Source organism: Branchiostoma lanceolatum, chromosome 1 (assembly GCF_035083965.1).
Source record: "Branchiostoma lanceolatum isolate klBraLanc5 chromosome 1, klBraLanc5.hap2, whole genome shotgun sequence".
Classification (NCBI taxonomy): Eukaryota; Metazoa; Chordata; class Leptocardii; order Amphioxiformes; family Branchiostomatidae; genus Branchiostoma; species Branchiostoma lanceolatum.
The window spans coordinates 9,538,667-9,560,931 of NC_089722.1; the positions used below are offsets into that span (position 1 = coordinate 9,538,667).

At 40.5% G+C, this 22,265-nt stretch overlaps 1 protein-coding gene across 3 annotated transcripts; it reads left to right on the forward strand.

Moving 5' to 3' along the window:
- The first annotated feature begins 125 nt into the window (after nt 1-125).
- LOC136432639 (sentrin-specific protease 6-like) lies at nt 126-15,834 on the forward strand. 3 transcript variants are annotated; one of them, XM_066424068.1, is made up of 23 exons: nt 126-273; nt 1,076-1,178; nt 1,663-1,750; nt 2,045-2,648; nt 3,302-3,476; nt 3,726-3,956; nt 4,131-4,192; nt 4,488-4,552; nt 4,728-5,082; nt 5,609-5,754; nt 6,219-6,426; nt 7,087-7,257; nt 9,450-9,634; nt 10,084-10,364; nt 11,261-11,377; nt 11,806-11,934; nt 12,152-12,244; nt 12,391-12,746; nt 13,031-13,572; nt 13,767-13,897; nt 14,090-14,158; nt 14,397-14,553; nt 15,018-15,834. In XM_066424068.1, exons 1-23 carry the CDS (start codon nt 240-242, stop codon nt 15,162-15,164), a joined length of 4,449 nt encoding a protein of 1,482 aa, XP_066280165.1. In that variant the 5' UTR covers nt 126-239; the 3' UTR covers nt 15,165-15,834. The 3 variants fall into 3 exon arrangements, with proteins under 3 accessions (XP_066280165.1, XP_066280182.1, XP_066280172.1); XM_066424085.1 differs by having other exon boundaries at nt 10,114-10,364; XM_066424075.1 differs by having other exon boundaries at nt 5,612-5,754.
- The last annotated feature ends 6,431 nt before the right edge of the window (nt 15,835-22,265 follow it).

Genomic DNA, 22,265 nt, shown 5'->3' on the forward strand with positions numbered 1-22,265 from the left:
TGATGATAAAACTTATCACAGAATATATATCATTGATGATCTTATTTAAAAAAAGTACCTATTATTTAATCATATACCTTCAGTTAGGATTATTTTTAGTCATAATTTAGCTTACGTCCACCCTACTATGCAGAATGGCTTGACCCAGAGTTAAAATGGCGGCAAATGGTTCGTGTGTCCTGACAATTGCATAGTTCGGTCTGACTGAACGAGGAAACCATCGCAAACAACGATTCAATATGGCTCAGAAGCGAACTTCCAGTCTCCTTGAAGGTATTTAGTTAGTCATTTCTTTGAAATTCGCTCTAATACTTGAAGAAAGACGTTGTTTTCGTGCGTGTTGTGATTCGCCTTGCCTTGCGCATGCATGCTGCGCAACACGGTACGACATCTTGCAAATCCGCCTGACACATTTTGTGAGGGAAAGCTTTTTCACAGAAAATCTATATCCAACTTCAGGTCTGCTATGAAAACTGTTGATCGTATACAAATCTTGAAGGAAATTGCAACAGTTGTGCATCGAATATTTGGGCATGGTAAAAGCTAGAAGAATCATCTAGTATCTGCTTTGCATAAGTTTTGCATACATGCAACAGGAAGTGACAGACTTTGTATCTAAATATCCTGAAGGACAAATCACTGGCAACTGATAAGATTAAGAGATAGAATGCTATGCATACTTCTTTAGATATTCTTTTCACATTCTGCTTAATTGTGTCAAGCTCTTTCATGTGATGGAAAATACATAATTTTGCATTCAGCCACTCACCCTTGTGTATGATAACAATGGGTCATAAATAAACATATACCTTAGTGCCCCTGAGTAAGCCATACTACATACTTTCAAACAATTGCATTTAATTGCCTGTGACACCCAAAATACAATGTTTTCCAATTATATTCAAGAATGATTGTGTTATTTGTATTAAATTAACATGGACTTTTGTGCCAATCAGAATGTAAGGACCTTCTTTTGTTATTGAACACCGCACCATAAAATCAACAGTTACATACAGCATGTAAAATACATGAAAATTCAATGTTTAAAAATCTGCATATCTTGTTCCTTCCATAGCTCTTGACACAAGTTCAGAGAAAGAGGACCAGGGGTATAGCGACCTTTTTGGCTTCAGAAGCAACATTGCTTCTGATTCTGATTCTGATTCTCCTGGACATAAGTAAGTTCCTTGATAATGTTATAAGACTCAAGGTGGAAGACAGCATGATAGATATTTCACGACTAGAAATAGAATGTTTTAGTTTTAATACTAGATTATTCTTCAATCAGTGACATTTCTAAAGGTAACAAAACACATGTATACCTCCAAATTTTTTATGTCCACTGTACGTCTTGATCACAGAGTGACCTAGTCTCGCGAGAACACGAGACTAGGTCGAGACTTGCGTAGATCTTAGAATGTTTAAAGGGTAAAGAAATTTTTTAAATGCAAATTTATGTAAAAGTACTGAAAAAAAGATGTCATGTAAATAGATCACTTTCACTAATTTCAGAAAATTTTTAATGAAAACAAAATTGAGAACAAATTTTCTTCACACCTTGAAATTTAATATAGATCTTTTAAATAATGATACATTGCATATGATATTATAATTGAATTGATGTTTGTAGAAGATTTTAAAATCTTGTTTTTCATTGTACAGAACTAAAGACACAGAAGAGGATGATGTTGTTTTAGTTGAAGAGACACCTTCTGAGGTCTCAGGGCACAAAGTCATCAAACGTCCATTGGTAAGGCAGGACCGAGTCTAGAATTATGTCTTCAGTTTAATACCTATAGTTATGGTCTGTACATTTTATATCTAGTCTACTCAAATCTATATCCAACTTCAGGTCTGCTTTGAAAACTCTAGTTATTGTCTTTCATATGTAGAATGTGTGTTTATTGAGCAAACATGTATACATGTAAGATAACAAAAGAGAGATTGCTACTATGTCATGTACTTCATGTACTTACAATTACCGTTTTTTTTTGCTTCTTGAGATTTATTATGTGAATGTTCTACTTTATTTCCTACCTTTCAGGATTTCAAGGGAAGTTTCGCAAAGGATTACAAAATTCCAAGGAAAATGAAAGATTCTGAAGTTGTTGAAGACTCTGCAGTATTGCCAGACAAGGCTCAACATTATTCTTCCCCTCTGTCTAAGGCTCAGTATCCTCCCTGCAACACCCAGTACTCTCCCAGAACTCAAAACAGAATCAACTTAAAACTAGTGGCAGGCAAGAACAATTTTAATTCCTACCGAGAGGATCAACAAGCACATCGTGTACATGTGACTCCAAACTCTAACAGCTTCAATAGAGTGAACCATACACCTCATCTGAAAAGCCAGAAAATATCTGTTCATGTTCCCACATTCCAAACTGTTGCTATGAAACCAAGGATAGTGGTGGACAACCATACGGTTTCTAAGTCTAACACTGTACACACATTGTCTACTACTTTGCCAAACATTTTAAAGCATGGAGTGAACAGGAACAGTAGTAGTACTGGTAGGAGTACCGAGGATTGCAGCCCTGATGTTTCAGGCAGCAGTGCTACTTCAACTGTTAGTGATGCAGGGAACAGTTCAGGCTCGGTCACAAATGTCAGTCCCAGTGTGCAAATACAACTGCAACATGAGAAAGGTGAGACACAACTCTTTTTGTCAACAGTTACTCTTCAAGGAGAATGATAAGAACTCCAGTTCAGATTGACAGTTTGGCACCCAATTGGCTATATGTGATTCTTGGAAATTCCTGCACATGCATTCTGCCATGGCGTATGCTTAAAATGATTGCTTAATGTTAAGCACATTGAAGAAGCCCTATTGGTTAAGCATCCAGGAGAAGGTTGTAGTCCATGACTTGTACATTGTAGTACCCTAAAATGTACTGCTAGTATTTTGTGTTATGTTTTTGTATGCTTCTCTTCCTTAGCCCACCCACCCCCTCCACTAGATGGCGCACGCTGCTACCGTATAGCAACCTAAATTGGATTTGTATAGCCCTTGATTTCATGATTGGAATATGATGTAAAGGTATGATTTGAAAGACAACTAAACAATAAACACACATAAAGGAAAACAGTTCATTCTTTATGTATGGAATTTTTTTTGAAATCTGTCAAATCTTTTGTCGCTTACAAGTCGACATCGCAGCACAGTCTCGTCCTTTATTGAGAAGACGGTGTTACAACAGTTACATGTATGTAGCAGACCATTGTCCTTTCAGGGAAATATCAGAGAACGTTCACAGAGATTTGAGTCATTAGTGAAAGTCTGTGTGTTCTTGCTCCACAGGTCAGCTGAGAGGAGGGGAGGTTGTCAATACAATCAGCACAGGGGGACTGCAGGGAGGGGGGAGAGGCATGGTGACCAAGGGCCAAGGGGCTGGTAGAGGGGGTCAAGTGCAACGAGGAAGGGGAAGGCCACCAACAGCTCTGAAAGGGAATGCTACGGGCATGAACATGTTGTCGTAAGTATGACTTATGAGCCACTTAGATGATTTAAATCTAGATGCTGACAGACCTAAACTCTATCAAGTAGCTCTTTTTTTAAACTTAACCCTTAGCTAAGAAGAAACCGTTTGGCTACCAATTCTGTGTTGGTTACAGGGTAAAGCAGCAGGAAGAAAGTTAAGACTGAAGGTAAAGTTGATAGTTTTAGACATTGTTGCAGCTGCTTTCTGTTCACTTAAATTCAGCGGTGTCTACTCTGATTGTAGCGCTGCTCGTGTCAACTTGGGTGATCGTTGTGATGCTGACCAGTCATCATCGGGAAGTTCAACAAACTCACCACAGAGAGGAGGACAGGGGTTTCAGGATGAGTTCACACGTCACCTTCAGACTAAGAACAAGGACAGGGCAGCAGCACAAGACATGAGAAACATACTCAGTCCTCCATCCCGCCTGGGAGCCTGGAAACATGCAGAAGTAGACAGGAAACCTGTGCTAAGGTACATGTAGGTCATGCATTTGAAAATATGTCAAAGAATTGTCAAGTCCTGGAGATTGTCATCAAGACACAATTGTAGTTTTGTACCGTGTAATTCTAGTTTGATAAAATCTGTTGGTGTGTTCTCAATTTGCTTTTTTGCTTACTGACCCTTGTTTATTTGTTTGTTCTTCAGTAGTGCTACCGTAAGCAGCACCACACAGGTAAATGGTGAGGCCAGTCAGGATACTCAGCAAGGTAAGGCTGGTATGACTTCTGTTAAAACATTAATCTATGGGTAACATATTGGTAGGCTCTCCTTTCATGAGCACTCTGCAGATTTTCCAGTGTCAAGTTCCCAGTATTCAAGTGCTATAATTGATAAGCTAAACATATCTATAATGTACATTTGTAAGCGAATGTCATCTCTTTCCCACTGTTCCTTGCGACTTGTTAATTGATAAATCAAACAAAACAGCAGCAGAAGATTATTAACAAATGATACTCATTACTATTCGAGATGTTTTCGTTATTGATTTTTCTTTCTATTCAGATCCCAGAACATCAGAGCTGGGAACAGAAAAGAAGGAGGCTGACTCTTCAGGAGGAGGAGATGACGTAAGAGTTCCAATCTTATCTTACCATGATGTCTTTCCTGGAGACTCTTATCTTTGATCAAGCATCTTTTATGTACACATAGTTTTCCTCTAGGATCCTGTGTATCTTATAGATGCCAATCACTTCATAAGACAAGTTACTGACTTTTCCCTGTTCTATTCAATATACGTTTCAGGCTGAGGATGAAGGTAACGTCTCGTTCTTGTGTACACACTGCGGAAACTCCACCTACCATCGTGACCGCTGTAACAGCTGCAAGAAGGACACCCTCCAGAAGGTGAGCACCAACCACGACCCCCTCCAGCCCCAGGCCCGCGCCCCCCTCTCCAGGAAGGGACTACCGGCCTCAAACTTCTACAAGGACAAGATGGCCAGGTTTTCTGACATCTACTCCCCTGGAACAAGCACCACTACTGTTGCCCACTCCAGGATCGCAGCGGATAAACAGCAGCGACTTTATCAACCAACAACAAGACGGAACACGAGGAATGCAGGCCGGCCTGTGGGGAGACCACGAGTGTCACAAAAAGGTGTGGTGTGATGTTACTAGGCTTTTTTTTCTTTTTTTGAGTATCACTAAGAAGCTTACACCAAAAACAGTTACTCAAGCATCTGAATATGATTTTGGAATCACATGCACTGCCTTTCGTAATTGACAAAATCATATCCAGTTGCTTGAGTAACTGTTTTTTGGCGTATCTTAACATACCTAGATGTTAAACCTTCACTGATGTACTATTAAAGAAGCTTTTGGTTTGCACTTATTGCGAATAGTATGGTTGACCTGGTGTCCTTGGCTAAAAAAGTCTAAAATGCGAGCCGTAGCAAAGCTGCTTTGCACTACATGTATCAACTATTAAAAAATGCTTTGTCCTTCGTCTTAGGTAGGCCGCTTTACCTTTTTGATAGATGAAGCAGGAAGGGAAATGGGGAGAATTGTTGGTGGGCGGTGCTATTTTATTTTATTCCAGGGTTCAAAGTATCAAGTTTTTCTGTGAAGATCATGTATCTTCTAACTTCATTGTGGGAGTTCCAAACCTTGTTTCCTACTTCCAGCAGTTCCAGAAGTTGTTCTGATCAGTGATGACGAGGACGAACCTCCCAAACCTGCCGTCCAACCAGAGTCCAGCCCTGCCTCACGGTCCAGCTCTCGTGCCAACACACCTGTACCTGAACCTGACACCAGACATGGGACTGCACAGGTAATGCTAGGTTCACATTTTCAAACCGGGGCCCGACAGGGCTGTTTGCGGAAATTGAAAATCAAAGCGTATATCAAGAAATGCACACAACTTCTTCGTTTTGTGTGTTTTCTTGTTGTTTATATCATACTTTTTGTTCCTACAAACTGCCTGGCTAGTCCCTAGTTAAGAAAATGTGACCCTAATCTAAGCTGGAGTCTTTGTTCTGTCGTTATCAATGATTATGCTATATTAGACAATTTGGACAATCAGATGTTTCGCTTTGAAGGGATTTCACAATCACAATCAAAAGTTATGAAGCTGATAAAGATGTGGCAATGGAGGATCTGTTATGGCAATTTTTTACCTTTATCTTCAAAATACACAGAACAGCTAACAGGTTTGTATGGAACAGCTAACATGTACGGAACTGCTAACAGGTTTGTATATAGCCTAGCTTTACATCAGTCAAACTGTGTTGACAGGACTCCAAGACTGAAGTGGACTCTACACAACACAAGGAAGATCCAGGGACACCAGCGACACCCGGAACCCCAAAAGTATCTTTCATCACCGACGGAAGAAACAGCGTCATGTTTGAGATCCGTGCCATGCGGATTGGGTCCCGCCTGATTCAGCCCTGTGAAGTCATCATCTTTCATATGGAGAAAGGCATCAGGCTGAATTTAGAAGGTAGGAATGATGTCGGATTCTTGCTAACTAAGCTAACATGTAAAGTGAATGAATATTGTTCTATAAAATTCTTAAGCTTCTCCCCATATTGTGGTGATATGATTGTCTCGTGCATTCCTTCAGTTGTCAGTCAGATGAAGTATGATTGTTGGTGTGGCAAGCCTGACCACCCCTATCTGATCTTACTTGGTAGCTCCCAAAATAGAAACTCTCCTAATCATTTTAACCGGCATACAAGTCAGTATAAAAATTTTAAAGCCTAGTATGTAACCTCTGTGTAACCTGCTCCATAGTTCAAGGGCCAGCTGTTTACTTTAGTCAGGAACCAACTTAGTCGGTGTCCCTGCCCTTAGTACTCCTTGCGCCCATGTTTCTTTGTGTGGGTTCTACTAATACATTTGTACATACCTGCCTGCCTGTTCTGGTAGAAAGCTAACTTGTTACTTAGATAATGATTTTAAACTTACTACTTTTTTCTTTTGTGCATTTACATTTTTTTGTATATTTGTCACCTCTTTGGGGTGTAAAAGCTGCTTTTAGCTTCTACCTGCTTTCTCTTTCGTCTCAAGTTTACCAGAAACCCAGAAAGAATTATGTAACTTGTTAAATCTAGTTTGTTGATCCATGATCTATGATTGTTGCCATCTTGGTTTCTTGTAGGTCACATTGTAGAGCTCCAGCCCCAGGACATAGTGCAGAGTGTGGCACACTTCGGAATCAACACACCCTTCATCCAGCTGTCTGTCACACCCAAGGTCGGGTTAGCGCTACGCAGTCGGTTACGCTTCAATAAGAAGGAAGGCTCGGACTGGTTTGACCCAGGTAGTTCAGGTAAGATTACTACTTATTTACTTTTTATCTTAGATTAAGTACTTAGGGATGCCTCTGAATGTGATCTTTAGGGTCTTGCTTTTCAAAATCTGAGAATAAACATGATTCTCTTACAAAAAAAAATTATGGTAAAATGTTATTTTGCAAAATGAACTGAAATTGTCCTTTTTGTACTCTCTCAACAAATTTCATGTCATAAGAAGATGATGCATGAAGCCAAATTTCAGGGGTGTCAAAGAATTCATACAAATTTTACGGAATACGCCATTATTAAGCTCTTAAAAGCCAAGATATCGTACGAAGAACTGGTTATCCCGAGTCCGCCATATTTAATTTCCGGCGGTGTCACCTGATCCAGGCACATTTCTCCAAATTAGTAAGGATCGTATATATTCCGTGTAATGGATCGTATGGTAGAAGCCACTTAATTGCACCTCGGATAAACGCACCTTCCGCTTAGTTGCACCAAATCCCAAAATCCCAAACCGGTTCCTATTCACTGCATTGTTAGTGACTCCGCATAACTGCACCGCGCATTGTCACCAATTTCGGATAACTGCACCAATTTTTTTCAAAAATCCTCAAAAAGTTAACTAAAAAGGTGCGCTAAAAATCGGCAAACGTGGTACAAATGAGCCGATACCTGCCGGTGTAAAGGCGCAATACCGCCAATATGTTTAAAACTGTTTTTGAGTAACAAAAGAAGACGGTCTCCATTGACAGTCACGTTGATAGGAATCGTATGGGAGATCCCGGGCGGTCCAGGGCGTGTCGGCACCATCAAGAGACGCACGCCTACCAAAGGCGGCATTGCGCTTTGGCAGACAGCATGCTGCACTCAATAAAGATTGGTCTCTACCTGTACTATTATCTTATTACTGTGAATGCATTCAAGTTCGCGTGGATTTGATTTCACGTTAAGGATGGCATGGGGTGTTGTCGGTAGTTTGAGGTTTGCGGCAGCGCTACATACTGCTGTCGATAATAAAAGACCGGCGTCTTTACGTACATCTAGTCGGAAACAATAGAGGCTCGGCAAGGGCTACAGACGTGTAGGCGGACATAACAGTCGCTTTTGGCGGTGCGGTGCTAACGTGATCATCTGGCTGAATCCGCGTCCTAGAAACTTCCTCATTCACCGGAACGAGGTATACGCGGGTTGGGCTCTGATATTGTATAAGGAGAATGATCTGTCCTTGATCTGAGTCATCTAACCATATCTGCCCACTAGATACACTGTACATTTTGTTCCTTATTTGGAATTTTGACGACGGAGTTTTTCAGTGTAATTCCTGGACACAAGTTGTAATTAAGAAGGTAATCTCTGCCAAACATACCGCTATCTTAACTTAGAATTGTCAGACCTATGTCACCAAAGTCATCATTTTTAGAAATACAGTACAGGCGGAGTTGTGTTTGTTAGATTAGATCGTCCTTGTGCTTTTACGCTATCGGCGCATTTTTATCCTTTGTTTGCGCATTCATCAACACAAGTGTGAAACTTTCGATGTAATTTGTTGACTCAAGTTGTAGATACGGCGTCAAGTTTGTCTTAGCCATACCTACCGCCATTTAAACTAACAAATTGTGAGACCAAAGTCATTATTCTGGACATAACGTTACAGTCGGAGTTGTTTTCTTTGCTGTGCGAATCAAGCATATTTTCTCTTTCTACACGTGTACAGTACCTAGCTACTGATTTAAACATCTGTGAGGAAGCAAAAGAAATGTTAAGTTTAATCTGTACAGTATCATGGTAAACTTTACAAGATTTTTGTACAGTACATGTCCTTGAATACGTAAATAAAGTTAATAACTGCATAATTTCGTCCATTTTCTTTGTGCTAGTGTTTCTGACTAACAATACACCGCCCCGCCCATGGTGGTACGGTCCAGCTGGACATTTCGCATAATTGCACCAGCCGGATAATTGCACCAAAAACGCTGGCAAATGCGTGGTGCAGTTAAGCGGAGTCCCGTAAGGATCGTATGTTTCTGCGTAATGGATCGTATGTATTCCGTAAGTATCGTATGTTTCTAGTAATGGATCGTATGTATTCCGTAAAATTCGTATGTATTCCGTAAAATTCGTATGAATTCTTTGACACCCCTGAATTGTGTATCCTCAGAAAATGAATGAATGTCAGTACAAATGTATGATGTTGATTAGAAAATGGCATGCTTCTCCGTAGATGCGAGTGAGAAGTACATCCTCCTGCTGCTGCATACACCTGTCCCCCCAACAGTAGCTGATGCCCTCAGACAGCACCTGGAAACCTTCTCCTCACAGCCTGACAGGGGGTTTGTGGAGGTGGTGGACAAGGAGAAAGCCAACAGCATTCTCATGGCGCTGGAGGTCAAAGTACCGTTGCAAAAGGTAGGAGAGAAAAGCATTTACTGGCATCTGTGGTGTTTTCAATCTACATGCAGACTCCCTGGTTTGACGCTCTGTTGTCAGAACATGTGCTCAGATACTTGGAATGCATCTATTCTCTGGATGACTGAACTACAAACTTAAGTGTGCATGTTCACTCATGAACACCTGTTCTGGGTTACTAGCCATATCAGGTTATGCTAAACACTTCAGGTCAACTATAAACTCCCCAAATAACTTTCTATTCTGTTGGCTCTTTAGGAGTGAGATGTCCAAGCTAAATTGATGTATTCTTGTACAGTATGTTTTCCAGCCATTCCAGTGAAAGCTCTTGTTTTTTTTAGAATAAAGAATTTGCAGTGGTGTTGCCATGTTACCGTATCTGCCATGTCTGTGTGCTGTGGTTGAAGTGTTCTTTCTCTACTCTTTCCTCCAACCTCTTTATTAAACAGTCTGAGAAAACCACTTTCATCACTACACAGTCAGTGTTGGCCAAACAGGATCCATCCACCACCTACCAGGTCACTTCTGGGGTACCCCGGGGACCGTCCCCGATACCCCACAGGTCATCCCCTGCACCCAGGGGGCAGGCTGTCGTAGCCAGATCCAGCCAGGGGAGAACCACTAATGAACACAGGATGACCCTACCAGACACAAGTAGTAGATCAAGCTCCCCGCAGTGTCATGATCAGGAGGAGGATGACAGGGATGGCTTTGTTGGGCCTGTCACCAAGTGAGTTGATATGAACATTTTTCAAACTAATCATATATACAAAATGTTTGAAACTTTCATTCCCAATATTGAAGTCTTTCGTTTCTAGCTCCTCTTTACAGCCAGTATGTAAACTTAAGGTAAAGGTAAAGCGTTCGAACCTCAGACTGAGGATGAAGCATGACGATTTTTTGTTAGCTAGTAGTGCAGTGAAGCTTTGCCACGGCTCGCTTGATTTTGACCAAGCACATTGCGTCACCCCTCCTTTTTTTTTATAAGTGTGTTGGGTTCTTTTACTGATAGAGGTTTTGACGCCCTAAAGCTCCCTCATACACGGGGCCGCCAGCTTTACGTCCCCCTCTGATATGACGATGCGCATCCAGGGTGCGAAATACCTGGTTGCACGTTGCACAGTGCAACAAGATGGTGCAAGTTAATTCCAAACCCAGGTAGCGCAGTGTGCAACCTTATATTTTGAGCCAAAGATCTCAATCGGAGCCCTCAGGCTGGAAGCTCACAAAAACACAGTGTCACTCTCATAAAATTCGGTAAATCTTCAATTGAAATAAAGAAATCAACACTTTTTCGTTTTAAACCATCCAAACCCTTCAGAGATCGTGGAATCTGACGTGGAAATACACTGCCCTCGGCTAAACAAGATGTTGTTAGGTCAATGGGAACACAATACTATCTAATCTACATGTATATTTTGAAATATTAGTAGTATTATACGCTACATACGAGCTTGATTTGAAGAAATTGGTGAATGTTGCTGGAGCAACCTGAAATTTGGATGTGCAACCTAGCCTTTGCCCTAGGTTGCAACATGGGCAACCTGGCTCAAAAAAGTATTTCGCACCCTGCGCATCTTTTTCAGTACTAATCTTGATTATCTTGAATTCCTCCCCCACGTTTAGGCTGATTGTGTACCCCCCTCCCCCTGCCACGGGCGGGATCACCGTGACATCAGAGGACATGTGGTGTCTGAGGGATGGAGAGTTCCTCAATGATGTCATCATAGACTTCTATCTCAAGTGAGAGGCTTACCTTAAGACTTGACATTTCATTGTATCTTTTTCTGTAAGCCTAATGCATTGAGATCTACACTACAGGGTAACTGTTAATCCCTCTTAACCAAGGAAAGATGCACACACAGCCACGTCTGTAGAACCACATGTGTTCAGAACAAAGACTTTCTTCCCAGAGTGGAAAACTACATCCGGGCTCTTGGCCCTTGGGACCTAATGCACATGTGTGTGTTATAGAAGGCGGGAGAACTACTATATAAACAGTAACTATATGTGCGTTGTTTGTAATTGTACACACTGTTACACAGCATACTCAGAACATATTCAACTACTTTAATATGTGTACAATCAATAACATCATGTTATTCAAATAATAGCAGTTTCAAACAGAAAACTAGGTAACACTGCTCACCAATGGTTGTCCCCTTGTGTAGGTATCTGGTGAATGCTGTCTTGAGTGAAGAGGATAAAAAGCGTACTCACATCTTCAGTTCCTTCTTCTACAAACGACTCATGCAGAGGGACCATGTACGCACCAGATCAGAGGAAAACACACACACTTTGTAAGTTGGAGACAACGAAATTTGCCGTAATTCATTCATTTTCTCTGGGATTTATGCTCCTGTTTGAAACAATATCGGCAATGCGAAAACCGCATAATTCAAACCACCGCAAGTATTTCAAGGCTTACAAATTTTTCATGGTACCAACGCACATCTTCCTTCTAGTTTGTATGTCTGTAAGTTTTTCGTAATGATATTTCCATGTTCCATTCCTCAGACCCATTTACAAAAGACACAGTCGTGTGAAGACTTGGACGAGACATGTTGATCTGTTCTCTAAGGACTTTGTCATCGTGCCCATCAATGAAAAGTAAGTCTGAATGTAAATATTTCATTTTTTACACAACATGCATCTCTCAGACTTTATTTTACTCCACCATTTAAACATTAAACTGATTTTTTCCAGCTAAGAGCTGATTTTCTAAACACCAGTTGTTCCTTTTGTCTCTGCACTAGTGCCCACTGGTACCTCGCAGTGATCTGTTTCCCTGGGTTAGACAAGGAGGATCCACATCCAGCAATTGTGTCACGGCTGACCCGACCTCCGACCCCTGACCTAGGCCCTCCTTCCCGACCTTCAACCCCTGTCTCAAATCCAGACAAACAACAAACAACAAAACAATCAACAGAGGATGGTGGATCTAGTACACAGCAGAGTTCGCAGAGTCAGGACAGAGCAGAGTACACAAGTGAGCAAAGTTCACAGGTGAAAGGTCATGACACAGTACTGCCCTCCTCCGCTCAGTCATTAGTGAGGTCAACTGAAGGTCAGGCAGACAGTGATAGCACCAGCTCACAGGAATCTACTAAAGGTTAGTGAGGTCTTACTTAAACACAGTGATGTGTGAAGGACATTACCTGCAGAGTTCACATATTTTTAGTTCTATAATGTGGATTAAGAACTTTATGCATGCATCTTCATGGAGACAGATATCATTTTACCTCTCAATGACATTGCCCAAAGAATAACATCAATATTGTATCTGCTTTATATATGATTTTGTTGCATGCTGTAACCATTTTTAAATGATAGCATGTGTTATAATGTGTGATAAAATGTAGGCATCTGAGCCCTCAATCTATTTTCATTCCACAGCCATACAGACAGAACCTTTGACACGAGAACAGATAGAAGCAGCAATCGGCAGCCAGCTAGTAGAGGAGGACAGACTTGCATCTCGGCAATCTCCAAGAAAATGCCCTGAAACTATGGAGAAAGTCTCACTCTCCCCAAGACGCTCCCCACGGAAATGTGCTGACACCGCTAGCAGCTCCTTAGATTCCACACCTCAGTCTTCACAACAGTCTTCTCCCAGCAAAAGGAACTCGCCAAGGAAGAAAACTGAGGAATGTCCAAAGCAGGATTCTAGACACTCTCTTGATGAAGTGAGACAAAGTTTCATCCAGTCTACAACATCCCCCAGGAAGAAGTTAAAGTTCCCAGATGCAGACCAGGACAGAAAGGGAGATATGGAGAAGATGGATGTTGATCTGGACTTAGAGGAGCAAAGGGAAGGATTGAATGAAGGAGAGAGAGATAAGATGGAAACAGATCAATCTATGACTGAGGGAAAATCAGAAGCAATGCAGGCAGAGCCAATGGAAACAGAGGACACAGTTGGGAGAACTTTTCCTGAAGTAAGTGTTATGTTGACATGATGAGGTGAAAGACTCGTTTTTTAATGATTTTTGGAATTGACTTCAACTCTGATACAAACTCCCTGAAATCTGTTGTTGGTGGGTTTGATTATTTGTAGAAAAGTGTCTTGGACTTGGTTATTTGTAGAAAAGTGTGCCCCTTTTTTTTAATGCCAATTTTTCCAATCATGTAGACATCAGCTGGTGCAATAGACACATCCCAGCAGGGGTCACATGACCAGTCCATGCTGGATGACTCTGCCTCTGACCAATCAGCATCTACCATGTCGGACCAATCACAGCCAACCATGTCCATCAGAAAAAGGTGCATGTTGTGTTGTTACAGGGATATCCAGAATATCCTGCCTTTGCTGTGTTTTCATCATTGTCCTTCCTTAATCAAAAATATTTTGAAGAAGAATTTCAAATAAGTTAAAGAAACATTCACAATAGATTTTTGTGATTAGAAAAAAAATCCAAAGCTGTGATATTTCATAAAACCCATTTTCTTCCCCAGACCCTGCATCCTCCTCTTTGACTCCCTAAGAGGACCCAGGAGACAACATGTCATGAAAAACATCAGAGAGTAAGTCAATGATCTCCTGTACTCTGTCTGTACTAGCAAGTATGTATGTGGCTTTAACAATTAAACAATAGTACAATACCTACGAGTAGTCTCTACCTAGTCTCTATGAACAATGATTATGAACTGGCCCATTGCAAAAATATGATTGTGCAACCTTCCAAGTATTTTTACTGCGTGAATTTTATACTTGGTCAGTGGACATGTGACTTTTTTTATGTATGTTTGGTTTTAAATACAGGTACTTGACAGTGGAATGGGAACTGAGAAAAAAAGACCAGCCCAAAAGAGTGTTTGACAACATCAACATGAAGGGGGCTAACCCAAAGGTACCACAGCAGACAAACTACAGTGACTGTGGGGTCTTCCTCCTGCAGTATGTGGAGACATTCTTTAGGGTAAGATTGCTATCTTCTTTCTTTAAAGCTTTATTGTAATGTTACTGTAAAATGAGGATGACTGTAAAATGTAATGCCACTAAACTAGAGCACAGACCACACACGAAATTCCAAAAGCTGAAGCACATTCATGCAAAAAAAGGAAGTAAATTTCGCAGGACTTGTGAACTTTCATTTGTTTGAGACCATTGTATGTTATGTACATGTTTGTATCTATTGTGTGACTGTATTATATCCTCTACTGGAAAAGTAGCTGTCACAAGGCATCTGAAGGAAAGACAAAAACACCACCAACACCAATGTACAGTATGAACATTTTAGGGATAACCTGTTGCAGTATTTGGAATGTTTTGACAGACCTGTAAAATGAAAGTTCTCCTGTGCTTGCTGCTTATGCATGGCAAATGTCTTTTATTAAAGTGTATATGGCTCAAAGTTTAATATCTTTATTTTCACCACCTTAGAATCCCATCCAGGACTACTCCTTCCCCCTGAATGGCCTGGAACACTGGTTCTCCCGGCAGAGGATGAAGAGGAAACGATGGGAACTGCAGGAACTCATCCAGAAACTAGCCGAAGAACAGAAGGAGAAACCAGACGATAGAACATAGAGACAGAAAGTGGTGGACAAAGGAAGGTAGCCAAAATGAGTGAGATTAAGGATTTCTCCGTCAGCATTAAGAAAAGAGTTGGAAAAAAAGGATTCAGAACTTTAGACGAAAGCACCATACGTTTTATCTAGTACTTTAGGTGATGCAAGTTCCAGCTGAAAAATTACTTTACCTCACTGTTATTTCATGTCACAAAATATGTGACTATGCTGAAGGCAGTAACATTACAGGCAAATATGGATAAGTTTCCTGCAATATTTCATGAGAAAGACTTTTTTTTTGTTGAGTTACATTTCGCCACTGGTATTTTCTAATATTATTTACTAATAGAAGAGCCTTGTTGCCTTAGAAATGTTTCATGTGTAGAGTAACCATGACTAACGCTCTGTTCGTTCAAGAAAGTAGAAATTAAAACTTATCTTTGTATGCAAATCTCGCAAGTTTAACTTGTTAGTTCCATTGTTCAGATTATCACTTAACCCTTCCTTAGGATTTTAGAGGGTAAGGATGCCATTCCTTAGAGACGATAGTAGAAGTGTAGCCAAACTTTGTGCCTTGTCCAAAGCTGCTTACATGTTCTTGACTTCACACAATACTTGTACAGTGCATTTATCTCTCTAATGTTCTAGGAGGTTATTATGAATACAAATAAAGAACCCACAGATGGACACTACAGAAATTAGTGAACTGTCCAATTTATTTTTCCTAACATCCTGTCATATTGATGCATCATGTCAAATCATTCTTGCATGTTATAGAGGTGTAACTGACTGTTTATTTTCTTGGGGAGGGGTTATCTATGCTACTTTCCTATCTCTATAAACTGCTGTACCCACATCAATATAAACATCATGAACTTTTGTGTTCATCTCACTTTTCTTTATGTTATTGCACAATAATTTAAGCTCATTGGCAATACTACAATATTTATAGATCTATTGTTTAGAATTAATCTGGCCATGATATATTGCTTGTTGCAATACATTTCTAATACATCTATATGTTTAAATATAGTTATGAATTTTTCATGCAAGTGCTGGGATAAAAAGCAGTGCACAAACTTTTGTCAGCACAGACTTGGGAAAGCACAGCCAGCGTTAGCTTAAAACGATGTTCCAAGGTGTGTAGCAAGCTGCTTGACTGAACGTTTTAGAACCAGCCACCAGCAAAGCAGTTTTTGGGCCAATTTGTTTTCTTTCCAGTTATTGAATTCTAATGTGTTCAATAAGATGAATGGAGTTGTAGTCGGTTTCTTTGTTGATTTTCTTTTTCATTTACTTGACTGCAAGATGCAAACTGTCCCCTGTTGATGTGTATTTTCTTATCCTGATTAGGGACCAAAGATGCTATTTTTCAATGCCTTGGGTTGATAACGCTACACCAGCAACCTAACAATCACATAGATTTCATAGTGTGATGTGTTCCGTGTATTTCTGTTAAGTGTTCTTTGAAGCAACCATTCTATGACCAGCAACCATTTATCTTCTCAAAATTAGACCAGATTCATGTTATTTTCTCGTGAGTTTGCCTTTCCTAGAACTTTTCTCATGTCTTGGGATGATTTTCTTTCCTTTTGCAAAAATATCTTCTACGGTACTGTAAGTATGAGACCCCAGTAACATGATGTGTTATTTCTAGTGTCAAAGATTATTATGGAAGGAGAATAAAGTATAAAGTTCTAAATTAATCTCTGTAAGGTTTTTCTGTTGAACCGTCAGTACACTAGATTGATTTGTGTTTCTCTTTGCTAAATTTCTATAGTACACTCACACGTCACACCGAATCAAGTTATATCAGCCTGCTTGAAATATCACTCTATGCCGCCCTCCATATTTGTAACATTTTAAGGTCCTCCTTTTTAAATATCAGTACGTGTGTCGACTGCGTTACCTACATGTAGCTTCGGTGATTTTTCGCCAGATGGCGCCTATACTCACAGAAGCGTAGTGCCTTTTACATATACATGTGATATCCTTTTATATGTGCATATGATCGCTTGTCTTGTGTCTTTTGTAGCTATCGTTGGGATGCCCTAAAGTTATAGTGTTGATTGGCCATAATTTCTGATAGTTTGCTAGCGTCTTCAAAACCTCGGAATCTTCAAGACACTGGAAGCAAAAACGTTTATTCGGTATAAGTGTTCGCTGGTTAAAACATTTTTCGCCACCCCTCTCACGGTATGCAGTGGAATATCCCGCTCACAAAACCGAAAGGTGTTAAGCATAGCTTTAATGTGAAAAATACGTCATTTATATTTCCCATATCGCCGATGATCTAGCTGCAGGGAAGTGTATAACAAATCTGCTATGTTAATCGGGGCGACAGAAATTTACCGTCCAATTTCTCGACTCATTGCGATTTGGCCAGCCCGTATTAATGCCTGACCGGGGCGCTTTATATCGCACCTGCCGGTAGTTGATTAGAGCCAGCCAGGTAAAATATGATGCTGGGTCCGGGAAAAGGTGGAGTTGGCACGGAAAATAAACGGGCGGCGAGAGAATGAAGGTTCAAGGTGGAAACTCGAGATGCAAGCCTGCGTGGTTGGCATGAATCACCCACCCACAGCTACTGGAGCCGCTATAATGTCATGTTTCCGTCATGCTTTGGGTCTAAAGAACGGTATCAGCGTTACAAGTCTCGGTATTCCTGCCTCTAGCAAAGTCACGTGGTGTTCCCTTCAGAACAGGGCGTGGCAGTGCCTGGTGTAGGAAATATGACGTTATTATCTGCGTAAAGAGAGTCTCTCATTGGTCAGTCTAGTAGGGGCTTCTAAACACTTAATCTTGCCCAAATTGAAGCGAAAGAGAGAAACAAAAGAAACCATTGTGAAAACATTTAATATCTTGTTTTCACTATGAAATAATCATTACAGCCTTTTGCTCTGGGTGAGATAGGCAATCAACTTAATCCGCAAAGATCAGTCAGTTCATTAAATTCTGGAGAAAGCTGTCATTTATCTTCTTGTTTATTAATCCATCATCGATCCCCTCAATCCTTTAAGCAGTCAGTAAAATTATTTGAGTGACATCGACCTATATTAAGCCGGTATTCTTAGAGGTCCATTCGGGTGGTTAGTGGCCATAATGATTTATATTTAAGAAGTACATAAATGCGCAAAATTAAGTTAATGTAAATCTGATTTATTGTGTTGTCGTTTCCTAAGCTAATAACACAATTGAACAAGCAGTCATAGAAAAGTATGTCTGTAACGAGATATTGGTTTCATGGTGCCAAAGCTGGCCATTTTCAGCCTACAAGTACCACTAAAATGGCCAGTGGTTATTTTTTGTAATGTTTGGATCAGCCATACATTTGCAAGAAAATGTACAAACAAGCAGCAAGTCACGTCGGGCTGCCAACAAAACTATTCAGGCTTTACTAGCGAACACCGTAACGTCATTTTTATGATCACGCCACAAGACGGATGCTTTTTCTCCCAAATGGGACCCATTTTCAGCTGCGCGCGAAGTGTCATATGAGAGAGAATCACCAGCGCAGCCTCTCCCCTGTTGTCAGCGTTAGATCCGCCCCGCTCCGTTAGCCGCGTGGCTGCGCCTGTGCGCCGGCGATAAGCGCTGTTACGGCTCCGGTGTCAGGCAGGGCGCGCTGGAGAACAGTTGGATAAATGGCAGTGTGCGGCGCACAATGGCTCAGCAGTTAGAGGAACCAATGCAGAACAACCGCAGAAAAGGACATGAAACAGTAGAGGTCATTTAAAGATTACTTTCATTCGCGAATGAGACGGAAAGGACAACTGAAGCAACTGTCAAAAGTGCGTTGCATTTCATTTCCTTTTGAATTCTCTCACCCCTCATTCAATTCATACTTTTCATTTTCTTCTTTTCCGCTGCTGTTATCCATGTTTTATCTATGCCTTATTTCTGCCTCTCTCCGCTTTTTTTGCAATATTTCATCCCTTCTCCTCTAATATTTCAAACGCCCAACATTGACATTTACTTGTACAATCCCTTACATTACCACTGCATTGAGGCTGATGGCCACAGGGGATATCCAGTATACTCCGCGGATCCAAGTTGCCCTGTTGACATGTAGCTGTCCGCGGAGTTATTTCAGCCTTAATCATGTTTTGATTTACAGGTCCAAAAACGTAGCGACGTGGTGTATTTATGATTTATCAAGTCGTGTACACAAGTAATTTGTCTAGGCTCAAAACACAGTGTATCCACTTCCTTCGTAACGTATTTATTCCTATGGCAGGACTCAGAAATTTCTGACGTTGTATTTATTCATATCTTGATGTGTTCATTTTATACAGATTTCTCATTATTCAAAATTGGACGTTTTACTCAACGTAGCAAGTCTTGGGGGGATAGACGGCTGTTTCTAATGATAATGATTACTTTTCAATACTCATCGGAGGCTCCATCATATGTTATAACCTTGCGATTGGGTTTAGTAATCTTACTTAAGCCAAACTCTAAGATGAGTCATTAGTATTTGGGAGATAGATACATGCCGCAAGCCGGTGTAATAAGTGTTTTTTTCACTGTCTGGCATTTTCTACGTTTCATAGAGTTCCGTGTTTCCGTGTTTTTTTTTTATTGCTAGGAAATCACAGAACGGTGCCTTTTTATAATCAGATAGTGTAGTAAATTTTGTGAGAAAAAACATAAACGCCAAAACAGTTCTCCATACCAAATGTTAAAAAAAGTATTCTCAGAATTCTAAGAAAAAAAATCAAAGACACTATCATAGAGTCTTACTTTGTAGTGATTGCGGGGAGCCTAGGAAATCTGGGATCCATCCCACCCAGCAATTGTGGATCAGCCCTACTGAAATGTCATTTGTTGCTACAGCACTTGCCTGAATAATTTAAGCAATCAAGCAAATCCACCGACTCCTCCACTTACTCTTACATCATCATGCTTGAGGCTTTTAAAGCATTTTACGTGGCTCATAAAGTAACTCATTATCAGAGGACGGATAAGTCAACTTCATTCGGAATTAATTTCATTTGCGGAGTATCAGCGAATGAGAAGATTAGAATGTATAATTTCACTTTTCATCCAACCAGTCAACAGTTTTATGAATGTAGTGTTTTATCCTTTCTAATGGCTGCTGTCCCTGGGACTGAAAATGGTGTAATTATTACCACCAGGTAAATGAAAATATTGCCGATTTCCTTTGCACTGTTATGACATCCCCATCAATAAGATATGGGGGTAGCTAGCGCTCTTCAGAGAGATACTTGATCACGTATTTGACACTAAATGCCATCTCTGTACTGAAGTACCATCCTGATGTTCGCATTTCCTCCATTTTGCCACCACAATGATACGTTTACCAGAGATTTCTGTAACACGCCTATATTCTGAATCGAAGTTCAAGCAAAGCCAACATCGTTCTGCTGTGAGAAGATCTAGTCACCGTCCTTGGTACTGAAAACGCTGTAATTGTTTTTTCCGTACACCCAGGGAATCGATCTCTAAGGGTCTCTTATATTGGGGTCCAATACATGCCACCATCTATATTGTATGTCACAATTTTCGAAATGATTGTACCAAAATGTGATTACAAAGAGTTGTTCGAGAAATACATAACTTGTTTCATCTCTTTATCTAGTACTCGTGTAATATTCAATTATCTTCAACATTTTTCTTTTTCTAGAATCTAACTCTCGAATATCATTTACAACAAGGAATAAACGATGATTTTAGTGATGTGTTTTTTATTTAAAGAGGTTGGATTTCCATCGGAATCTTTTATTTGATCAAATAGGGTTTCCTATATGAAGATTTCCCTCTAGTCAAATTAGGCCGTTTCTCCCGAATGTATGTTTATTGCCTTATTGATAGCACTGGTATAAGCCTTTAAATTCATAACCAGCTTGAAAAACATACGATATAAACAATATTGCGACAAAAATGTACACCGTGAATCTGATGCTACAGCTTTTGCACCCTACTGGCCCGCAGGGGTGCTGAAGCTGTAGCTTCAGATTCATGTTGTACATTTTTCATACGTTCAGTTGATGGTAGACAGCAAATGAAATGCAACGGTTTGATCACTTCGGGTTGATAGACATAACGGATGCCCTCCACAATGGTGACTAATCCCTATGCTATACTTAATCACATTTATCTATCTACTAGCCGCCGCGAGTTTGCCATATCGTAGACTTGATTAATTAAAACATTCAGTTTGATGTTTGCCGACGGATGCAAGGACCATTGTATTTTCATACAGAACACATAGTACGCTTATTTTCAAGGCAGTTGTGTCGGTCTCTTGAACTCTAATCATGTGCAGACATTTGGCCGTAAAATGCAGTAAAATGTCAGACACGATGCCGCCTTGTACTGTTGTGTACAGTATGCAGTAAGGCGCGGATATGCCCTGCACTCAAGCCGTAAACGTGCTGCTTTTGAAACAGTTACTGCCGTCTTCTAAACCTCAAAAGCGCATATGACAATCTACTAATCCACAGGCTGAATGAAAAAGCAGCTGTCTGTCTGTTTTTAGGAGTGCTGTACGGATCAGACGGAGTATATCTCCCAACAGAACGCCCTGCAGGCGAGCTCCCGTGATCGCGGCACAGGTAGGAGTGATGAATTGTCGCTCGGTCATTGGGTTTCATCTAGGAGAAAATGCGCCGCGCTCTTGACACAGATGATACCAGGGCGCGACGCAGAGGTTCGGAGGTCGCGCTTAAGAAATTTAGTTTGGTTTCCCAGGGCTTTGGTATCCTAACTTTTATTTGCCTTGTGTCTAGAAAGCGACCTAACTAGACTTTTACTTTTACTGAATAAGTGGGTTTCAGTGCTCATAAATTCATTCATCAGCTCTTCCACATTTTTGTCGTTCACTTATTGTTAGAATGATTTTGTTTATGCGACATAAAATACACTCCCGTGTACTTAATATACTGACGTTATATGTACCTTGATATCTGACTGAGAAAATTTCGTACAGGAAAGAGTTGATGTCTGTATGCTATGACACCATCCCCCGACTTCAATTGAATATTTATCATTACAGGGAGCCGTAACCACAAATGTGACTCGCACTCGTAATTGTCTCGCTTTTGGTCGATTTTGCTCCTCACTATCAAAATTCATCTACCGCCCCTCGGATTAACGT